General features: G+C 40.6%; 1 protein-coding gene across 2 annotated transcripts in view; it reads left to right on the top strand.

The window, feature by feature from the left end:
* Positions 1 to 21,853, top strand: part of MYO16 (myosin XVI) — a 474,768-nt gene that overhangs the window by 358,896 nt on the left and 94,019 nt on the right. For both annotated transcript variants that reach the window (XM_081128844.1, XM_081128843.1), the window contains exon 28: positions 15,936 to 16,038. In XM_081128844.1, coding sequence (XP_080984970.1) covers positions 15,936 to 16,038 — 103 coding nt within the window. The remainder of the gene's footprint in view (positions 1 to 15,935; positions 16,039 to 21,853) is intronic.

Below are 21,853 nucleotides of genomic sequence, written 5' to 3'. Positions count from 1 at the left end.
AAAAAAATTAAGAAAAGTAGCAATCAAATAAAATCTAACAAAGTAAAATGTTATATTATGCCTATACTTTACTTACCTCTAAATGTTATTCTTCTTGCACTAAATCTTACCCTTATTTCCTAAAGACTTAAAAGCTTGAGAGCTCAAAGATATCTCTATAAAAGATATTCATTGGAATTAGTATTGAGTTCCTACAAACTACCTGAGGCCATTCAAAGTGCTGAGGATACAAAGATAAATAAGTCCTGCCCAAGTTTCAAGTGTCTTCCAGCTGAGTGGAAGGAACAGATACATAAGATAGTTTTGCGGGATGTCAGCGGATCCTAGAAGCAGCTTATCTATGAGATGAAAGTACTAATAAGGACTCCCTCAGGGACTCTTGACTGATGATGAGAAATAAGCTCATTGAAGGAGGTGATAGAAGAGACCTCAGGCTTAGAATGAGACTAAGGGTAAGGTTAGTTACAGGTAATATGTAAAACGGGAAGGAGGTGAGAAACCTGAAACCGTGTGCAGGGAAACACATTCTCACTGCAGCACCGTAAGAACAAGCAAAGAAGATGGGAGCAGAGAGAAAGGCAAGACTGTGTATTTTGGGGTACAAAACTTGGAATTTATCTTGTAGCTAATAGACATCAAGCATTTAAAACAGTGTAATAATGTGGCTTTAATTTCCTTTATGCTAGATCAGTGGTGAGCAAACCATGACCCCTGGGCAAGTCCAGTCAGCAGTGGGCTTATTAAATAAAGTTTCATTGGCACATAGCACACCCGTTTGTTTGCATATTGTCTATGCCCCATTTTATGTTATAAAGGGCAAGTTGAAAAGTTGTGACATAGACCATATGGCCCATGAAACCTAAAATATTTACAGTCTGGCTCTTTACAAAAGAAGCTTGCTGACCCCTGGGCTAGATCCCTCTAGCACGGAGTTTCTCAGCCTTGAAAAGTCACATTTTGGGCCAGATAAGTCTTTGTTGTGGGGGCCCACCTATGCAGTGTGGAATATTTAGCAGCATACCTGGGGTCTACCCACTAGATTCCAGGAGCACTCTACCTTCCCCATCATGATAACCAAAAATGTCTCCAGACATTGCCAGATGTCCCCTGAGAGGGCAATTACCTCCAGTTACACATTACTTCTAGCAGCTAGCATTGAAACAGTGGAAATTTGAATGGATTGAAAGGACAGATGTTTTAAAGAAAAGATATTTTGAATGTGAAAATGGCATCATTTAGTGTTTATAAACACAGGACTTCAAACATGAAAATTGGAGATGACTCCTAGAAAGCTAGCTTGGGTTTCAGTATCATGTCTTAGGTCAGTGTTAGGTACCCTTCACTGAGAAATAATAGTGGAGCAGAAGCAGGTGTCGAGGGAAGAGAATGAGCTCAGTTTGGAATGTGGTAGGTCCAGGTATCTATAATCTGCTAAGGTAAGAAGGCTGATAAGCTATTGAGTATGAGAAAAGTCTGGCTGAAGATGTGCATTGGAATGTGGCAAGATGATGGCTAGTATTTCAAACCAGAGTTCTAGATGAAAACCAATGAGTGCGGTGTCAGAAAAGCCAAGAGAATATAAATCCTGTGGAAACTGTGGCCAAAAGAGTTTTTACAGTAGAGGGAACCAGAAATGAAGATGCAAAGCGTCCTCTGTATTTCTAAATTGGGGAATGACCCACTGAGGGGGGAGGGTAGAAGGCAAATTTTGTAGAAGGAGGCATGAAGGATAGTCAAGAACTTTTGAAAGATATAATGAGAAGAAGACAAACAAGAGAAAAAATTGAGGGTCAAGAACCCCATGGCCTTTAAAGAATCCTATAAGGAGAGTCCCCACTTAATGCTGGCCAGAAACAGTTTCAAGAATAGTGTGAGCAAGACCCTTTGCTTAAATGTTTTATAAGGTTCCTGGTAAACCTCCAGAGTGTTGTACAGATATCACATTTGGTGAGTGGCAATTATGACAGTATGAGAGGGTTTTCAAGGGCACCAGCATCATCCCAAGTATTTGCAACAGTCTGTAAAAGAGGCGGAGTGTCTGGGGATTAAGCTGTTGGGAAGCAGTGGCTTTCATCTTTTCCTCCCTTCATAATACAGATTTATGATCCTATGTAGGATACATCTTCCTATAGCAACACATATATTATGCATTACATATATATGTAGCTTTAAAGTTGATCCATTTTGTTACTTTCACTGAAACAGATACACTCAGCAGGCCTATGTTTAGATGTTTTAAAAATGGTTTTAAATAAATCAGCCACAGTCTTCTTTTAATATCACCCAATCTGAAAGTGTAGAAGACCCAGCTGAAGAAACAATGGATACTTTAAACATTTTTCAATAATTCATGTGATTAAGAGGAAGTGCTATTAGGAAACAATTGGCAGGGTACTGCGGCTTGGAGAAGGAAAGACCGCATTGCCAGTTCCTGCTAATGACCACATCTTGGGACTGATGGTTCTAACACCACCAGTGCCCCTTCACTGCCATGGAGAGGGCCTAAGAGAAACCCAACGATGACTTTGACCTCAGAGATAGTGACCAGGTGCCAGCGAGACAAAAATGGTCCATGCCCCTCAATATAACTTAGAAATAAAAATAAGGAATGAATAACTATGAAATCGTGTGCTTTTACTTGACAGCTAGTGTGTGATGTGGTGGTACAATCATTTGTTTTTATATATTGTACAAGGGGACATCACCAGCAAAGCAATATCCCTGAGTTATTATTAAATTAGTATTAAATATTAAATATAAAATTACATTGTCTTTCCTTGATAAATAAATATACTTATGTAGATATTAGAGATTGGATTATGTTAATATATAAAATAATATTTAAATAAGCCTTACATTTTTGTTTTCTCTCACCTCCTCTCATTTCTCCTTTCTTCCCTTCCTTTCGTCATTCACTCAAAAAGAGCTGTTGAATTTTTTTTTCTTTTCAAGACTACAGACCCCTCAGGATACTTTAGGGATAAAAATACAGAATGCATAGAATATTCTCTGCCTCAGAAACTAGGGGAAATAGAAAATGACAACACGGAGTGATGAGAAACGGATGCAGGCAATGTTTAGACCAGTGTAGGTTTCCAGGGAAGGAACTCATAAGATTTCCTGGGGTAGATGGCGTTGAGCTGAGGCTTGAAGACCATGTAGACTTAGCCCGAAAGAAGCCAAGGAACGATTGTCTGCAGAAGCACAGCAGAGAGGCAGAGTGGTGAGTTCCGTAAATTTCAGCATGGCAAGAGCGCATGGTCTTCATGGCTGGGGGGTGTTTAAACTAAGAAAAGACAAAGTATCATGAAAGATCCACTAGTCTATTAAAAACTAGAACTGCATGCTGAAGATGGGGAGTCCCTGTTGAGCAAAACAGTGTGAAAAATTGACCAGACAGATGTATTGAGAAGACTTGCTCACACTAATCAGTGTGGTTGAGGCTTTATGGAAATAACTTGATTGGGATGAATAAAAAGACATAAACTTTAGAGCTGTTATGATAATTATAGCTTTGAGTGTGTTTAAGGTTGCTCAAAGAAGACATTCCAGGAGAGCCAAGAAGCAAATGCTGGAAAAGCACATACATTTAGTGGAAGGATGGAGGAAATTATGTTTATAAAGAAGAAATTGTGAGACAGGTAACAGGGTAACATAAAGAATGGGAAGGGAGCCAGGAAGACAACTAATTCAAGGAGGGATAGTCAGTGGTTTCATGTGCTACAGAGAAGATCAGGTTATGTAAAACAGAAAAGTGTGGTAGGAGGAAACATTCTTGCAATGAAGTTGTTCGGTTTGACACATAAATTGTTAATTATTGTGACATACGATGTTTTGGTAAAGTGGTGTGCACAAAAGTAGAAACTGGGTTACAGAGTTTGGAGAGTATATTGGAATAAAGATTCAAATTGAATTCGATTATTACTAGAATGCTAACCCATCCTTGCTAATTCTCAATTTCCACCCTTTATTGTGGTTAAGTATAATTTTGGAAAGGGTAAAAGCATGATGGCCATGCAAATGTATGCTGACTACATATCAAAGGTTTTATTCAGCTCTTCACGTAAAGAGGAAATGAAGAGTAAACAGTTCAAATGAAAATTTGATTTACAGAGATTTGTGTTCTCTACTGACAAAATTTATTTTGTGCTGCCAAGACAAAGGTCATTTGTGTTGCTGTGGACAGGAATTACTTGCATTGTTATCAGTTTTCTACAGCTTAAATTTTATCCCTACAGAGCTGCAAAATAGCTTAGTCAAAATCAATCAATGGTCGTTCCTCTATAGAATTAGTATTCCCAGGGGTCCTTGGGAAAACGTCCAGCATTCTATTGAGAGGACACCCAAATGCAAGACTGTTTGAGTGTCCACTGTTTCCTGTATCAAACAAAGTATTATACACGTGTTATTCTTAATGGATAATTATGAAACAAAGTAATGTAAGAGGTATAAGTGATAGGACCCAGAACATTTAAGTGTGTACTATGTCAAAGGTGTGTGGTATGTTAATGGCAGAGCATTTTGCATATTATCAATTCTTGCAGGATTCTGGTTAATTCCTATTTTAATCATGCCTTTCTTTGAGTTAAGACTTTCATTAGAGATAGTAGTACCTATTAGTGAGTGATAATATACTTAAATTTCCAAGATACCTTAAATATCATGCATCTTTTACCATGTGGACCTATCTAGCTAATGTTTTCAAGTAGTGAAAATACATAATCAATATTTAACATGACTTAGGTACCTATGTTGTTATCACTCAAAATATAAATGTCCTGGATCCAAATTCTTAATATTAATTATCCCACACTATTATAAAACATTTCTGTTGTAGTGGTCAAAAGTAACATCATATCTGTACTTAGTGCCTCACTGACAAGAAATAGACATTTCATTCTCTATATTAAATTTATTATTTAATCACATCCTTAAAAATGTGCATGTTTCTTATGTTTCTTCACTCAAGATGACATAATTCAGTCAACTGATGTCAGAATTAACTACTGCTAATGTTTAATTACTCACCATATGAATGTCTGTTTTAGCTACAAGAATTGGTTGACTATGTTTTAAAACTAATATTTGCAATGAGGTATTCAGCCTGAGAAATGAAGGAAACCTGCCATTTGCAAGAACATAAATAGACCTGGAAGACATTGTGTTAAATGAAATAAGCCAAACAAACAAAGACAAGTACTATTGATCTCACGTATTTGTGTAATCTAAAATAGTCCAACTCAGAAGTACAGAATAGAATGGTGGTTGCAAGGGGCTGAGAGGAGGGAGAAAATGGGAGGTATTAGTAAAAGGGCACAGAGTGTCATTTCTACAAGATGAGTAAGTCCTAGAGATCTAGTGTTCAGCTTAGTGTCTATAGTTAGCAATACCATATTGTAACTTAAAATTTTGCGAAGAGCATAGATCTTGTGTTAAAAAAGGAATAAAGACTGTGGGAGGAAACCTTTGGAGGTGATAGATATGTTTATGGCATTGATTGTGGTGATGCTTTTACAGATGTGTATTTATTTCCAAACTCATCCAGTTGAATACATTATACAGGTATAGCTTTCTGTTAGTCAATCATAACTCAATAAAGTGGTTTTAAAAAATAATTCTCCAAATGAACAAACATGATTAGGGTCAGATACCAAACCCTAAGTCTTAATTCAACCATCATCACACATTTTCAAAAGTAAATGTATGAAAGAAACATTCACTACTGTTGAAGTAGTGTGGTCTAGTTTCAATGCCAGACTGTTTCTTTGGAGATCATACGTTATTCTTAGCTTCTTCATCATTGGCTAACCAACTGTAATGATGGTGATATTCTGAACAACAGATTTATATGATACTAAGTAACTCATTTCAATATCTGAAATAGGAATAAACTTGTATTAATAAAATAACTGCATTAGCCACCAATCTCCATAAAACTTTTTAGCTATTTCCAAGGAGAAGAATTGCCTTCTCTGTTTAGTGGGGAGAGAAAACACTTGAATAACAAATATGTGCAAAAAATAAATTGGCCCGCCTTGTTTTTCTGTCTGTACTCAAAGACAGGAGGTCAGACCGACCCTGGTGAATGTTTGGTTAAGTAGCAAATAGCTTTAGGAATGGGGTAATTTTTCTTAAACCATATAGCTTAAAGAGCTCTCTTATTTAGGTTTCAACAACAAATGAACATCTGTTCTTTTCAGTGTAACTAAACAAGCTGTTCTTGTACCTGATAAATACAGGCTATGGCTCAACCAGTAAACTCTGCAAAATGTGAAGGACGAAAGCACTGTTTGTGCTCAGCACCCTTCTGGGTGTGTACAAAGAGATCAGAAAACAGCAGGATTGGTCCTTTGCCTGCAACCATCATTTCAGCTCCTTTCAGCTTTATCACGTGTTCAGTTCCCCAAGAGAGCACAGTTTTAAATGTGCCCTATGGTCCATGGCTCTAGAGTGTTATGCATGCACGGATGGGGTTTTGTGTAGAAAAATATCCTGGGGCTGTATTAAAAGCAAGTACAAATCTGGCTAAAATAAATGTTCCATGCTGCAAAGACTGCTCAGGAAATGAAGCCTAGAACAAATTTCACGCTGGGACGTTACTAATTTAGTGTTTCACCTTCATCCATTTATTGAATAAATAGAGCATCGTTACATTGCACAATTAAAATGAAATGGTGGAGCTGGCTTTAAGTAAGAGAACTTGAGAGCATTGTCATGTAAATTCTTAGTAGATGCTCTGAATTCATTTTTTAATCTGCCTAAGCCCAGGAGCTGAGGTAAAATTTAGCATTATTTCTTATTATTTGGCTCTCATATTGTCTGGGAGGAGAGCCCCCTGACTTAATTATATGAAGCATATGAATGAATGAATGAATGAATGAATACCATAGGATTAGGCTGCATCTCCTGGTGATGTGCTTTGCTATAGACTTTGGAAAGAGATACTTTAAGGAAGTGGCTTTGATGGAAGTGGCCGCACTTCAGTCGTGGTCATTCACAGCCTCCTCCTTCATTCGCACGTTTTAGCTGGTTAGAACTCACACAAAAGGAGAGTTGCAGGATCATCCCGGGGACTTTCAGATGAAGGGCGAGGGGCCCCACCAAGGCCCCTCAGCTGGTTCAGGGATTACTCAGGAACTCCCCTTTCTCCACCATGTAGCTCCTTTCTCTCTCCTGGCTCTCTACCAGTGGTGATGTAAACGTCAGACACTGAATCTCAATTTTGGATGCTATGTTTTTGAGTTTTAAGAGTTAATGTTTGTGATGGCATTAAAATAATCACATAATAATGTTATCAAAATAGTAATAACAAAAACAACCACCACTGTAATGAGAGAGAAAGAGGGAGGGGGAGGGAAAGGAGGAAGGGAAAGAGAGAGAAACAGAGAGAAAGAGGCGAATATAATCTTGATTTAGAAGACTTGGAATTTAAATTTTTCCATTTCCTCTCATCAATATTCCTCATTTATACATTCTGTATGATGGTTACCTTTATCTTTTCAAGCATAAAAATGGAAAGGAATGGTGTCTGTTTTTATTTTCTCTCCCAAATTAATTTAGTTGAAGCCATCTTAGACTCTAGATCCTACAGCCTGGATTAAGATCCCAGCTCCTCTGTGAACTAACTCTTTGAAGTTATCACGAAACCTCTTTAATGTCATTCTTGGGGGGCTGTGAGAAGTCAGTGATGATATGGAGTAACCTATCATTATACCAGGAATTTAAAAGTGCTTTATAAATCTTTGTTAGCTTTCCTGCCACCCTCCATTCTTTTTTCCTTTCCTTCCTCCGTCTCTCTCTCCCCCCACTCCTTTTTGTCTCCCCTGCTCCAGTTTCATCTCTAGAGAATGGCAAGTAGAAGGTAGGGATGTCCCTAACCTTGCCAGTCGCCCAGCCCCCAACAGAACCGGCGTGGGGCTGCAGGGTGGTGTCATTGTGGGGCTGCAGGGTGGTGTCGGTGGGAAAGCTCTTTCTCAGTGCCCTCCCTACTCTTCCCCAGGACTCCACTCCTGGGGACTCTCTAACCAGGAGGAACATGGGAATGTGAAAGGCCACTGTCTTTCAATGGCATGTCCATGTTTCAAAAGATGACAGCAGTCTATTCGCCGTAACTTGGAAAGAGAAGGGAAACTAGTCTTAATCAGTGGCATGAGCAATAGCTCTGGGATTGTCATCGTCATAACGTAAAGACTTCTTTTCCCCTTAGTAGAGTTTGTATAGATCCTGATAAACTTAATGTTGGTCCCAAGAGATGTAAAAATACACTCTAGAACAAACTCCATGCCTGAACGATCCAGGAGGTGCAAAAGCCGTTGCAAAGCGCAGCAATTGTCCCCTGTCTGTCCTTCCTGTAAATACAGAGGAAGCAGTCATGGTGCTGAAGAATGGAGATGGGCGAGGCACTGGGAAGTGAATCAGAGTCGTGAGCTCCAGGCAGGGGGCACAACAGATGCAAAGAAATGTGAGAAATTCCAAAATGACTAATTGGATCAGTGCGGGAGAACTCTGGGAAACTGGGAGAAGACGGGATAGGGCAGGTACTCAGGGAAAAGGCTCCATATGGTAGGCTGAGCCCTGCCAGCTTTATTATCTAGTGTGGACGGGGGGGGGGGGAGTTTTGTGACAGCAGAGCCACCCCGCTACAGGACAGACGGTCCCGGGGCCAAAGCCTGGACAAACCTGCAATCATGGGTGGGATCTTTAAGCCCTGAGAGGCATGGGAAGAAGAGAACGAATGTGCACACTTAGGGAACACAGAAGATTTTTGTGTAAACCAGACAATTGTTGACGACTTTATCCCTGTGCTTTCACAGCCTTTTCTTTAAAAGAAGGAAAAGGCGCTCCTCTTTCGTTGACAAGCACTTTTGCAAGCCCTCTCTCTGTGTCTCATTTCTTCCTCTTATGCTCCCTCCCTTGCAAGTGAAACAGGTTTTATTTCTCTCTCAAGCCCACTTGGGCTCCTTTCTCTTCACTCCTCTCTTTTCATGATGGATGTCAGTCCTGTTGCTAGGCAGCCGCTAAGCTCAACCCACCACTCAGCGTTCCGGATGCTGGAAATTTGCCCCAAATTGCTAGAAAATCACCCTTCCGCGCCTGCACTGTGTTTACCGTGAGAGTCCGAATAGGAGGAGGGGAAGGAACCGCCCGGGCGAGTTCGTAAACCAGTGAAGTGCGCCCCAGTTTAGCAAGGCCAGGCCCCTACCTCCATGGCCTACATGCCAGGTAGAGAAACCCCACAGGGCCCTGTGGGAAATAGTCAGAGAAATGGTTATAGAAGAAACGAAATCCCTGTCCTACAAGAGCTAAAAATTAATGGGCAAAATATGGAGTAAAATGAAAATACTCAAAAATAAGCATGAATCAGACGTAGAATTTATAAATTTCTACAAATGTTGCCTATAAGCATTGTTGATTCTTCCTTGCCTCTTAAAAAAAAAAACACCCAGAAAACCCCACTTTGATGAATTCTGCTTCATCCTCAAGCTATTGACCTTTACTTCTTTTTGTGTGGCGAACCATGAGAGCCCAGCACGTGCACTTCTCCACCATCTGCTGATGTCTTGCTGCCGCAGGAATCTGGTTTCCTCTGTGTCTCTGGCATTGTCCTGACTCCCCAGTCACCAAATCCAGCATCCCCTGCTTAGTGCGGACACGCTTCAAGCTCTCAGCAGCATTTAGCGCTGCTGACTGCATTCCACACTCCGCCTTCCCTTGGCTGCTCTGAAGCTGCGCAGCCCCAGTCCTGCCTTCCTGTCCTGTTCCTCCTCGCTCTGCCCTTAGGAGCTGTCCTTCTCTATCAGTCTTCCAACATAGAGCTCCTGTGACATTTCCTGTCCCATTCTGTGGAGTATCCATTCCATCCTGAAGGATGGCGTCATTAATGGGTCTTCTCAAACATTATTTGATTGTCCCCAATGCAGTAACTAAAATATGTCCATAATAAAAAATGTCAAAAAGGTCTTGAAATAAGCGAAACACATCTTTCCTGAGATATAATTTTGGCCAAAAATGTCATGCTTTATATTTGAGCATGCACGGTGAAATTAGAACACATCTCACATTTCATGGCAGAGGTTCTTGCTTGTCGTCGGTGCTCAATAAATATTTGTTGAATAGAATTAAATGTTAAGGGTTTCTAGGACAGAAATCTTCAAAATAGAATTTTCTTTGTGAATGAAGAGATGAAGTCAATACTCAGGAAGCAGAACTTTTTCTAAGCAACTGCATCTGAGTTTTGTTGCTGCAGCACCAGCTTGATATACATGCCTTGTATTTTTCTAAGGAAATGCTTCTACTATTTCTTGGCAGGTTTCTTAAAGTAGTGAGTCGGGTCACTACCACGTTTCACCTGACTTGTATGGTTGCTGCATAAGCTCTTTTTTTAAATCTCTAGGCCTGTCTTCTTAAAACTAAAAGGAGCAATCACTTTTGAAAAGAGAAATATTAATTCATTACTTTCCTTAAGTTCTGCTTTACAGTTCTCAGTTGTTAGCTTTTCTTTGCTTCAACTGCAATCCATCCCTCTTAACTACCTCAAAATAAATACAACCTATGATGTGGTCTTTCACTTTTAATTTTGTAAGTTACCCCGATATCCGTTATTATTTTAATGTCATCATACTCCCAATACTGTGAGTCTATTAAGGAGAATTTCGCACTTGAATCCTTGATGTAGAGAAAGTACTTCATGAATAGTGTACATGTTAGAGAAGTTTTCAGTAACTGTGATAGAACTTTCCATGAATCCCCATTCTTATATATTGGAAGTTCAGGATGTAGACTGGCAAGAAGATGTTGAATGTCCTCAGAGACATTCACAAGAGAAGTGAAGCAACTGGAGCCTCTCACACAGCTCTAGGTTTGAACCCTAAGAGAGCACCAAATATCCAGCACTGTAATGGAAGTAGACTCAATTTCCTAAATGGTCAGTACTATGCTGTCCAGTCAGGCAAAAGAAGCTCATGCCACAGGAGAGACTGACCCAGCTGAGCGATTGTCAACTGGGGAGGTAGTAAATCTGTCTCTGGAGTGTTGGCTGACATTTAGTCCATACCTCCTTTTGGAGTTCCACCTGAATTCCTCCTTTTTGGTTCTCCTCAGCTGCACTATTTCCTGTCTGTTTATACAGCATTCTTCTGGGGAAATTACTACTTTTCCCATCTCACTTTACCTTAGTAAATGTCAACTTCATCTTCAGGTCAGAAATCTTGGAGTGATCCTGTCTTCCCTTCACATTCACATCAATCCATTAGGAAATCCATTGCTCCCATCCTGGGCTGTGGGAAGAGCCTCCACATGGCCTCCCTGGCTCTCCACTTGCTCCACTACTACCCACTATCAGCCTAGAAGCTTCAGTGATTCTTTTAATGTCAAGTGACATGACTCATCTGCTCAAACACCAGTCCCCAGGATTCTGAGTCAAAGCCAACGTCCTTAGACTCATGATCAGCATCTTTACTCACTGTGGTTACCTTTGTGACTCTTCCTCCTCCCTCTTCCCCTCCCCTGCTCTGCTCCAGCCACACCCACCTCTTTGATATCCATCCTTCTTCGACCAGGCAGGCACTACCCCACTCAGGGCTTCTGGACCAGCTGTTCCCTCAACTTGGCTCTTCCCCAGAGAGCGCCACCGCTTCCATCTTATCCTTCAGGTATTTGCCCACAGTGAATCCTTTCCTGCTTTATTTTTCATCATCTCTCTCATTGTATCTGACATTCTTTCTCATTTATGTTTCTATTTTCTCTGTTTCCACCAGAGAATGTGAGGATTTTCATCTGTTCTGTTCCTGGCTGCATTCCCAGTACATATTTTGTGCTCAGTCAATATTGGTTGATTGATTGAATGAGCCCCAATGAGCCACAGGACCCCAATTCTGGACATGGAACTAGATCCCAATCATTTCCCTCATTCCAAGACAGGATGAGACAAGAATAGGTTTGCTGGAAGAGTTAACGTTTGTTTCTTATAGTCAGTTGACTTATTATGGACTCAGGGCAGATATCAGCCTGAACACAGAGGCCTTCAGTAGATTGTGGTGTTTTCATCTTGGACAAAAGAGGCTCGGAGGGTGTGGGGAATGAGAGCTGAGAAGTCCTACCTGGGACCACACCTGTGCTCAGGACCTATGTAGTGCTCCAGGCTCATTATTACCATTTGACCTCGGATGGAATTTTCTGTGAGATTACGTTTAGCACAGCGATAGACCAGTGACACCACCTACAGATGACACTCACATTCCAAAAGACAAGGTGATTTTAATTACACTAAAATAGAGTACCTTTCCCTGTCTAGGATGACGTTTTTGTCTTTTCAGTTGAAATGTCAGGATTATACCATTTTAGGTGTCAAAAGAACAATATAAAATGAGAAAAAGGCACCAAGTGTAAGAATTTTGTTCTGACTTGTTAATACTGTATTCAGATACTTGAATTATGTCAATTCAATTCTCGGTGATAATTAACAAAGTTCCAGAATGAGACAATTATAGAAGAATAAAAAGACAATTTGACTAATTTCATTTCATTGTGTAACTCTGGCTAAATGGTAGAAGCACATTGATTTTCCTGAGTGCCTGAATGAGCCTGTATTTCATTATGAGTTCTGGTTTACTGTTATAGAAGAGGCCCAGTCACTCAAAGGTCAGAGAGCAGCAAATTATCTCTTCATGTCCCATGTACTGATGATTACTGTTGGGTTTTACCTTTTCAGTTTTTCATGCTCAGTCTCTTCCTTTTCCATTCTAGAACCGTCCGGTGCTGAGGGCTTGTTAGTAGCAATGGTCATGGAGAGATTGCCTCTGGAGTTATATTGGCCTGGGTTTAAACTCCAGCTTAAATTACCACCTGTATAAGTATTCCAGGGCTGCCCTAACAAAGTACCACAAACTAGGTAGCTTAAAAGAATAGAAACCTATCCTCTCATAGTTCTAAAGGCTGAAAGTCCAAGATTAATGTTTCAGCAGAGCCATATGGCCCTCTGAGACTCTGGGTAGAGTCCTTCCTCTCCTCTTTTAGCTTCTGGTGGTAGCCTGAAATCCTTGGAGTCTTTGCCTTGCAGCTGCATAACTCCAGTCTCTGCCTCTGTCATCACATGTCCTATTCCTCCTCTTATAAGTACATAGTCATATTCAATAATGACCTCATTTTAACTTGATTACATTTACAAAAACCCAAATTCCAATAAGGTCACATTCACATACCTTTTTTGGGGGACACAATTCCAGCCCATATACCATCTGTGTGAACTTGACTTAATTTCTGTTGTCATCAGCTTTCTCACTATCAGAAGATGATCATACAGACCTCTTACAGCTAGGAGGAGTATGTGAAGTAACATACAAAAAGCCCCTTGTACTCCTTCAGTGCTCAAGAAATGTTACTTCCCATCCCCCAACCCCCCAGCCCAATTCCTCGGCCTCCCATCATTTATCTGTACTTGCTTCATACAGAAGCAATCGAGCAGACACCATGGAAGCTACAGAGACGACCCCGTGCCCTAGGGAAGCTCACACACGCTGAAGACCGACAGGAATTAGACTAGTACAGTGTAGTACTTGTGTCGTATCCTGAGAAACACAAGTGCATGAGAAAGGGGAGACTTACTTGCTAAGTGCCTTGACAATGGCCTCTTAGCAAATTTCCTACACAGTTGGAACCTGAAGCTGTGTTTAGATCCCCAACACAGTTTTTTTCCTATTTTAACACACTGTACAATTAATTATATCGTTTATCATCTTCAAACTACTCAAACATTATGAAACAAAATCCAAGTTTGCTCACTGATGCATTGATGTCATGCACCAGCATCTTCTGGGGATGCCTGTAAACTTATAGGCGTCCACCCCACTGCCCTCTGCACATTTTACTCCCACTTCCCAACGCTCCACACACATATACCCCATAGACCCATTTGCTCTCTCTGCTCTGTCCTTGAAATATATCTTTCTCTTTTGCTGTAATCACAATATGGCCAGTAAAAAAAATAGCTACCAACTTCAGCACCTGCAGGGTAGGAAATCACATTCTTAACTATTATTTAAAAAAAAAAGATCCACCGAATGCTTCTGTCATCCACAGATCATTTCAGTCCATTCAGTGTGATCAAAATGATGAGCAGGATTTTTATATCCTTGCCTTTGGCTCTACAATTTCATGTTCAGTCTCTGTTACTTGCTATTTTTACTCCCTCCTGTACCCTGAATTGGACACATGAGCAAAAATCTATGCATGAGAAGGAAGGGTTGTTGCTGATGTTGATGTATCTACATTGTCTGGGTGGAGGTTAGGAAGATTATGACAATCCTTAATCCAGGACAAATAGTATAGAGACAGTCACTAACTTATGATGCTTTGACTTAAAATTTTTCGACTTTACGAGTGTACCACACACACATTCAGTAAAAATTGACCTTCAGATGGTGAATTTTGATCTTTCCCTGGGCTGTCCATATGCCCTATACTCTCTCGTGATGCTGGGCGTTGAGCCTCAGCTCCCAGTCAGCCATGGGGGTAAACCACTGGCACTCTACAGTGTATTCCTGTGCTAGATGATTTGCCCAACCATAGGCTAATGTAAGTTTTCTGAGCACGTTCGCTAGGTTAGGTGTATTAAATGCATTTCAACTTCAGATATTTTCAATTTACAATCAGTTTATTGGAACATAACCTCATCATAAGCAGAGCAGCATCTGTACTGAGTTGTCAGTGACAATGCTTAGGATGTAAGAAAGGAAATAAATGTCTGCTACGGAAAAAGTCAAATATGTATATTTTTGCAGCCTGCGTTATATGCCAGACCCATAGTTACTGCGGCGCTGGCTCGCATGCTGTGCCCCTCATTTCTCTGCAGCACTTGCAGAGATAAAGAAATGAGTGTAAATCCACTGGGGCTGTCAGGGGGACATGGCCTGCGCTCTCGGTGCTGGCTCGCAGGAAAGTGAGTCAATAAAGATGCATAGGCGATGTCCTTCCTTCCTTAGTTGCCCCAAGGAAACACAAAAGCTTATTTTAGAAGATGCCAAATTTGATGCAGCAAAATTTAGATGAAATGCTAAGATACACTGTAGAAAATAACAGCAGAGTAGGTGATTGAACTTTTAGCATTGAGTTCCCTGAGCAGCCCAGCATGAGAACCGCATGCACGCAATTGAAATGGATGCAGTTGCACAGATCTTCCCTCGTTTCCTCTGTCTGCCCTCCTCTCCCTCCTCTTCCTCCTTCTAATGTAGTTTTACTTATATGTCGGGTTCGATACCGTAAGTGCAAGGAAAAATTTTACATCGATGTGTTAAGTGGGTGATGTAATTTTGAAAAGACATTTTTATATAAATCCGTAGAAAACTATTATATTGTCATGCATTTCAGCTCGGGAATGAAAGATAATAATGTAAAGAACTTCCCAGGACAGACTAAAATGTCCTTCTGGAAGATTTGAAATGCTCAGTTATCTAATATGGAGAAAGCTACTCTGCCTCTCACTTAAATAATAATTCTGGATGTTTTGCTACTCCCTTTATTATCGATTCTAACTAAGCCGAGATGCACTCTCCAGTGGGAATACAGAATGCTGGGATTTCTCCAAAGCTGTATTTTTAAAGATCATTCTTCATATTTAAGTGAAAACTAACAGATTAATTTTCTTTCTCTCCGAAGTTTCTCTTGCCACATGGCTTGCGTCACTCCATGATAGTGTTAAACACGTATTAAGGGATAGAAAAATATATTTGATTCATTTTAAAAATCATTTTCCATGTGAAAGATGTGTTCTTTCACAGTTGCCTGTTAAAGGCACAGTGGGTGGAATATGGGGGGACTCATGGAATAAAGTAAAACGGGGGAGAATTTAAGAAGCAGTATAACAAAGACAGCTCTGTAGCTTACAATCATTGGCTTGATGAATGCAGTCACCACTTTTGTGTCCCTGCTGCTTTTCACAGGTATAAGCCCTTGGCAGAGACACTCCCCAGCGAGAAGAAGAAGCTGTCTGCTGAGGAGAAATGTCGGCTTGTCCTGCAGCAGTATAAATTACAGGGCTGGCAGGTTAGTGACCTACAAGCTACTAGCATACCAGTTTAGGATTTTAAATAAGTGAGCTGAGTCATTGTGGGGAGCCACCGGAGTCTCACTGGCAAAAACAAATTGCTTTGATGTGTTTGGCAAGGCGAGACGCTGAGTGTATTCCCTGGAAACGCATCAGTCTTTCTGATTTCCTGGTTTCAGCAGCTCGCAGCAAACACGGAGGGAAGCCGCAGGCTCCTGTGCTGGGCCCCCAAGACGTTCGTGGAGCCCCACTCGGTTTGTCTGTGCTGCAGATTTAAACGTCAGGAAAGCATTTGGAAGCGTCTAGAAGGTAGCAGAAGCCAGAGAAAGCAAACTGTGGGGATGGAGCATTGATTTCGTTGGCTCCTGGCTGGTATCTCACAAATGTTCTTTAGACCCAGATTTCCCAGGCTCAAGTCTTATTTAGGCTCCTTTTCTCTGTTTCTCTTTGCCCTGTTTCTCACCTACCACACAGTGAAAATGCCACTGTCCTTTCAAACTCATTTAATGGCAAAATCTTCATAATTGGAAACATTTAATTATGTCCTGTGGTCCTTTTGGTTGGCAGAACCCAGGGGCCCACTGGAGGAATAACTAGACTCCCAGAAGGAGGAAGGAACATGAAACATAATAACACAAGAAATACTCCCCAGAAACAGTGAGGCACAGTGTGGATTTGGTTTACTACCTTAAACAAGGTCAGCACGCCACCTGACTAGGGTAAGGAAGAGGAGATTTGAAACTTGAGAGTCACGAAGATAATATTGGAGCAATGAAGGGAAACAGAATAAAGTCCTGGAATTTATTGAGCATCTCTAGCTATAAAACAACTGTTAAATGCTTAGGCAACAAAGAGCATGGTGGCTAATAGTTTTGGCAAAACATGACAATTAGTGGAAAGCAGGTGTAAATCTCATTTTTTTGAAAAGCGATGGAGCTTCTACAAGTGGAAATATGTGATAACCGATAAAGCCCCAACAAGGTCTTCACTTCAGAAGGTTCAGGGTTGCTGAACGTGTCTGCAAGTGGCCAGTCTGGGCAAACAGGTAGCCTGCTGGCTTACACTCGTTCCTCTGTGCTGAAGAACTGAGAACCTCGAATGTTAGCATGGTGAGTCATGACTTAATCGTCTGTGCCACCCAATCTTTTTCTTTATCATCGTTTTCCCCTCTCTTTTTTTTTTCTTGTAACTAATAATGGAGTTGAACTTTAAATAATAGTCTAAGGAGGAGGCTTACACAGTCTGTAGTAGTCATGCCTGCACATTGTGCCAAAAGATTGGGTAAAAAAAGAAGGAAGGAGGCATTACTAACACAGAGTGATGCGAGCTAATCACTCTGGAGTTACTGACGTGAGTGTAGGGGCCACGTATAGAATGCTGATCAGGCGTGTAGGTTAACAAGTCTTTTCAACTGAATCATTGCTGGGCTTTTTAAGTAAGCATTTAAATAGTAGTGGTTCATGAATAAGTAACAGTAAGATACTCTTGTATTTTTTCCTTTAAAGAATACTCACAGATAGGAACAATTTTTTAAAAAGTATTGTTGAGAGAAGGTTGAGTTGTTGGAGAAAGGTAAGGGAGTCTGGAATAATTCTTCCACTAAGAAAGCGACTGGCAGTGACCATAATACCTGACCAGCCATCAGTTCTCTGATACACCCATGTAGTATATGGGGTCACATGTGCGAGGGGACTGGGGAACAAACTGGCCATTTCTACATGTGCTGGGATACTTAAAACTGCAGCTGAGGGCAATAATAAGTTGAAACACATACTGGGACTTTGAAAATGTTCATCAAAATAAAAAAATATATATAGGAAAAAGCTCCCATTTCATTGAACTATTCCATTTCCTCTCACCCTTTACCTCCCCAAAGGAGTCTTAAAATACAGAACAAAAAAAAACAAACAAAAAAAAGAAATTTACTGATTCATGGAGCATGTTTGCTTCCATGTTCCATATTAAATAGTTGGTAAGTCTGCTTTCTTCAGCTGCTCCAAAATGTAACCTTCCAGTACTTTCTCACAGAAGACAAATCATTGACTTCCCAGAAATAGAGCTTGTTCATATTTCACTTTTATGCTAGTCAGAGAGCAGAATAATTTTTTTAATCATTTAATTTTGACCTAAAAAGTCAGATTCCTCAGTTTGAAAAAAAAAGCGTTTGTTCGAAATGTGTTGATAATTGCAGGAAGAATTTCTCCATTCTCTTCTGGGTGATTCATCACACAAGGATAAATAGGAGCTATTTGAAGCACCAGTAGATCCTAATGGATGGTGGTTGTATCTGTAGCATGATTCCCAAACTGCTAAGAGTTACAGTGTATATTTCTATAAGGCAGGCAGTGTTTATCCTTTGGCTCTGAATGGTTAGCATACGTTAAGTTATTTTCCCTATTTTTAAAAGCAGTGCTAGGTGACAGAAAAGATCAGAGTTATCTTTTGCTGTGTGAACCTGTACAGAGTATTAGCTAGGAGTTCAATTCTCTTTACTAAAACTATGATTCTTATATTGTTGCTCTGATGGGTCTTGGAGATCTTACGCGATTTCTTCATTTCTCCTTGGCATTAATCAGACCTTGTGCAGTAAAGCCCCTGAATCGTCAGTATAGGATTCGGAGTCCATAGTTGTCACACTTTTGTGCGTTGAAGCCAGCGCATACATGGCGGTGAACACCTGTGCTTCCCTGCTCCAGATGAGGAGAGAGACGTCTTACCTTCAGCGCTGCTGCGCCTGTTTACCGATCCTCCTGTGCTATTTATTAGTATTTACATAGTGGTGGCTTTGGAGTCAGTATGTGATTCAGTGGGACTTTTTAATATTTCATAAATAATGATTTCTCTCTTCTACAGCATGTGTTTTTTTCTATTTAAAAAACACACAACTATTCAGAGTTTTTTGCTTTATTTGCTTTAAGCCTAATAGCATCTCTGTGTAGAACAAGGAAAGTAGGCAGGGTGAACAGTAATGACCTCATTTTAAATATGAGGAAATAGAGTCTTAGAAATCAGCACGCTGATCAAAATATGAGGCGCAGTTAATATTTAGTTTCGGTGGAAAAGCCCCTTTGCTGACACGGACATCTAGGCCTCGCCATGCTCTGTTCTTTCCACTGCATTTAACTCGATCTATATCTTTTAATGTAGCCGTCTAACGTCCTTTTATTCAGCTTGCAGAACTTGAAAGACATAGACCATGCATCACAGTTGGAGCTTTGATCAAAGGCACTTGCATATTTCTTTATCAGCCTGAGCAGATTGCTTCTCGTAGTTAGTGTCTTTTTTTTTTTTTAATGTTTATAATTCACCCAGTAGATGAAGGGGAAAAAGCTGGCTGCTTCCCGTCGCAGGCCAGTTCTGATCAGAATCTTTCTTACCCAAACTGTCAGCCAAATGACCCTTAAATAGCACAGCACCATTGGGCTCTTGTCCCTAACTGCATCTTGGAAAGAAAAAGAGAAAAGGGAGAAAAAGAAAAGAGAGAAAAAAATACGGAGAAGAAAAAGAACAACTGGAATCCCGTGGAGAAGCGTTTGACTTTATACAGTATTTACTATCGGGCCTAGGCCCGAGAGCTGAGGCCTAGGTGTCCCTCAGGCAGTCCCCAGTCCCCAGGACATTCCAGGGTCCAGAGAGGGTTTATGGGTGGTGCTGACTGACAGGCGAGCCAGGGTAACACTTGTTCCAAATCACTACTTGAGCAAAGACAGTTTCAGAACAGTCTTATTAAACCATGTTGGTAAATCCATCCAGTTTACAATATGCCAGGCTCTCTCAATACCATATTTTAAATTCCCACCTCCCCTCACCTCCCTTTAGCTTTGCTTCCTCCTCTGTGCCGTGTGCTAATTCCTTCAATTGCACATCTACAAAATTGCTGGTTGTCCCTCTTGCACTAGCACGTCAGCTCCGTCAGAAAGGATTTTTATCTGTCGGCCTACTGCTGCATCTCCAGCATCGGGGACAGGGAAAGATGTACAGTAGATATTCGTGCATCTATTCTGGGCCAATAAATGAATCTTTGTCAATAAAAACCTGCTAAACCATACGATAGATTTTATATGGATACATAGATATATCGGAATTTTTTAAATCTAGGATAATTCACAACAAAAACCTAACAGTGGTAGTATCTAAGGAATCATTTTGAGATGATACTTAAATGGAATTCTGGCTTATATTCATGTTTAGTAAATACATGTATTGATTCATTACTTCTGTAATTAAAAGAGATTTTAAAAATCTGTAACCGCTACATAAATACATTTAAGTAGAATATTGTATAGGGTCAAATTAATTATTATAAGCATTTGTGAAAAAAATTATAAATCGTGCTGACTGTGTTTTGCTTTAAAGCATTTTTTGCTTTAAAATAATAAGAAACCCTTTGTATATTTTGCACCACTAGCTCTTATTTCTCAATGAATCGTCAGCCTCCCTTTACGTGATTTGAGCTGGTAACCACAAATTTTGGCAAAGCCTCTGATGTCACTGTTACCTTAAAATCCTCAATATTGCTGCTTTAACGTCATCAGGTGGTTTTATTTTGAAGAAAAGTGAAGGAAAATCAGGGTGTGGTGGCGGCTGGGAAGAGTCCTCCTTGGTGGTGGGTTTGGTTCGTGTTTATGATGAAATGACATATTTTAAAAATAGGGTGGACTAGTCAGGGCTTTGTCTGTATTTCAAGAAGGCAGAATTTTAGTTGTTCAAAAAGGAACAGAAGGTTCTTGAAATGATTCGAGTAGACTTTACATGACTAACTTCCAGTACTGTTTTCTGTCTCACCAGATGTACTGTTCCATGAATTAGGTTCCTAATTTGAAAACAAGTTAAATGAAACCACTAGTTATTAACCGCCTGCTATTTTTTCATTATCGGGTATTTTATCTCTCACAATGTATACATTTTCAGTTCAGTCCTCCTTTAAGGTAACTGAAAATAATGCCTCCAGAACTGTGTACATTTGATGAAACACTCCCTGCCCCGGTTTCTTCAAGCCCCAGAAAAGTGACTGGCAGGCCCGGAGCCCATGTGGAACATGCTTGTTTTGCCATCTTATGTCATTTATGTGAAGTGAAAACTTTTGAAACGAATTCTAAGTGGAAAAATAAATGGTGTAATCTGATTTTCACACATTTTATATGAATCAACTGGTTCTAGGACGACTTCTTCTGGGTCGTTGTTTGACTGCTATATTCATTTTAAAGCCATCTGGAGGGATGACAAATGGAGAAAGAAATCTGTCGGAGTCGGTGCGTGCGACGCCAGGGGCGCTGCTTGGGCGCTCAGGGGGGCGGGCTGGGCCGGGCTGGCCCCGCTAGGGGACCCCCAGCCCCCCTGCACTGTCATGTTCAGGGGTTTCTAAACTTCCGAGGGGGAAGCTTGGCGGACAAGGAGTGTTCTGCGTGCTCCCTTTGATGCAGGTGCACAGACACCTGCTGCAGGAAACTGGACAGAGAAATGGAGACCTTGGCCTTAGAGAGGTTGGACGCCTCCTCTAATATTTTAAGGGTGAGGAGTCAGATATAGGAGGACTTTGGGTAACTCCTTCAAGGTCATCCACCCGGGAAGTAAGAAATTAAATTAGAACTTCAGTTTTATCTCAGCTACCCGCATGATAAGATACTTTCGTGTGTGTGTGTGTGTGTGTGTGTGTGTGTGTGTATGTGAGAGAGACTGAAAGAAATAACAAAGGGCGCTCATAAAAGACAAACCCCAATTTTAGTGAAATCTATTTTTTTCTATCTGTGTTTATTCACTCACAAAATATTACAACAATTAATTTATCATTGTTTTCTAATGTGCCTTTCAAGG

Source organism: Miniopterus schreibersii (assembly GCF_964146895.1).
Source record: "Miniopterus schreibersii genome assembly, chromosome: 2".
NCBI lineage: Eukaryota > Metazoa > Chordata > Mammalia > Chiroptera > Miniopteridae > Miniopterus > Miniopterus schreibersii.
The sequence above is the reverse complement of the archived record's forward strand: the minus strand, read 5'-3'. Positions and strand labels throughout refer to the sequence as shown.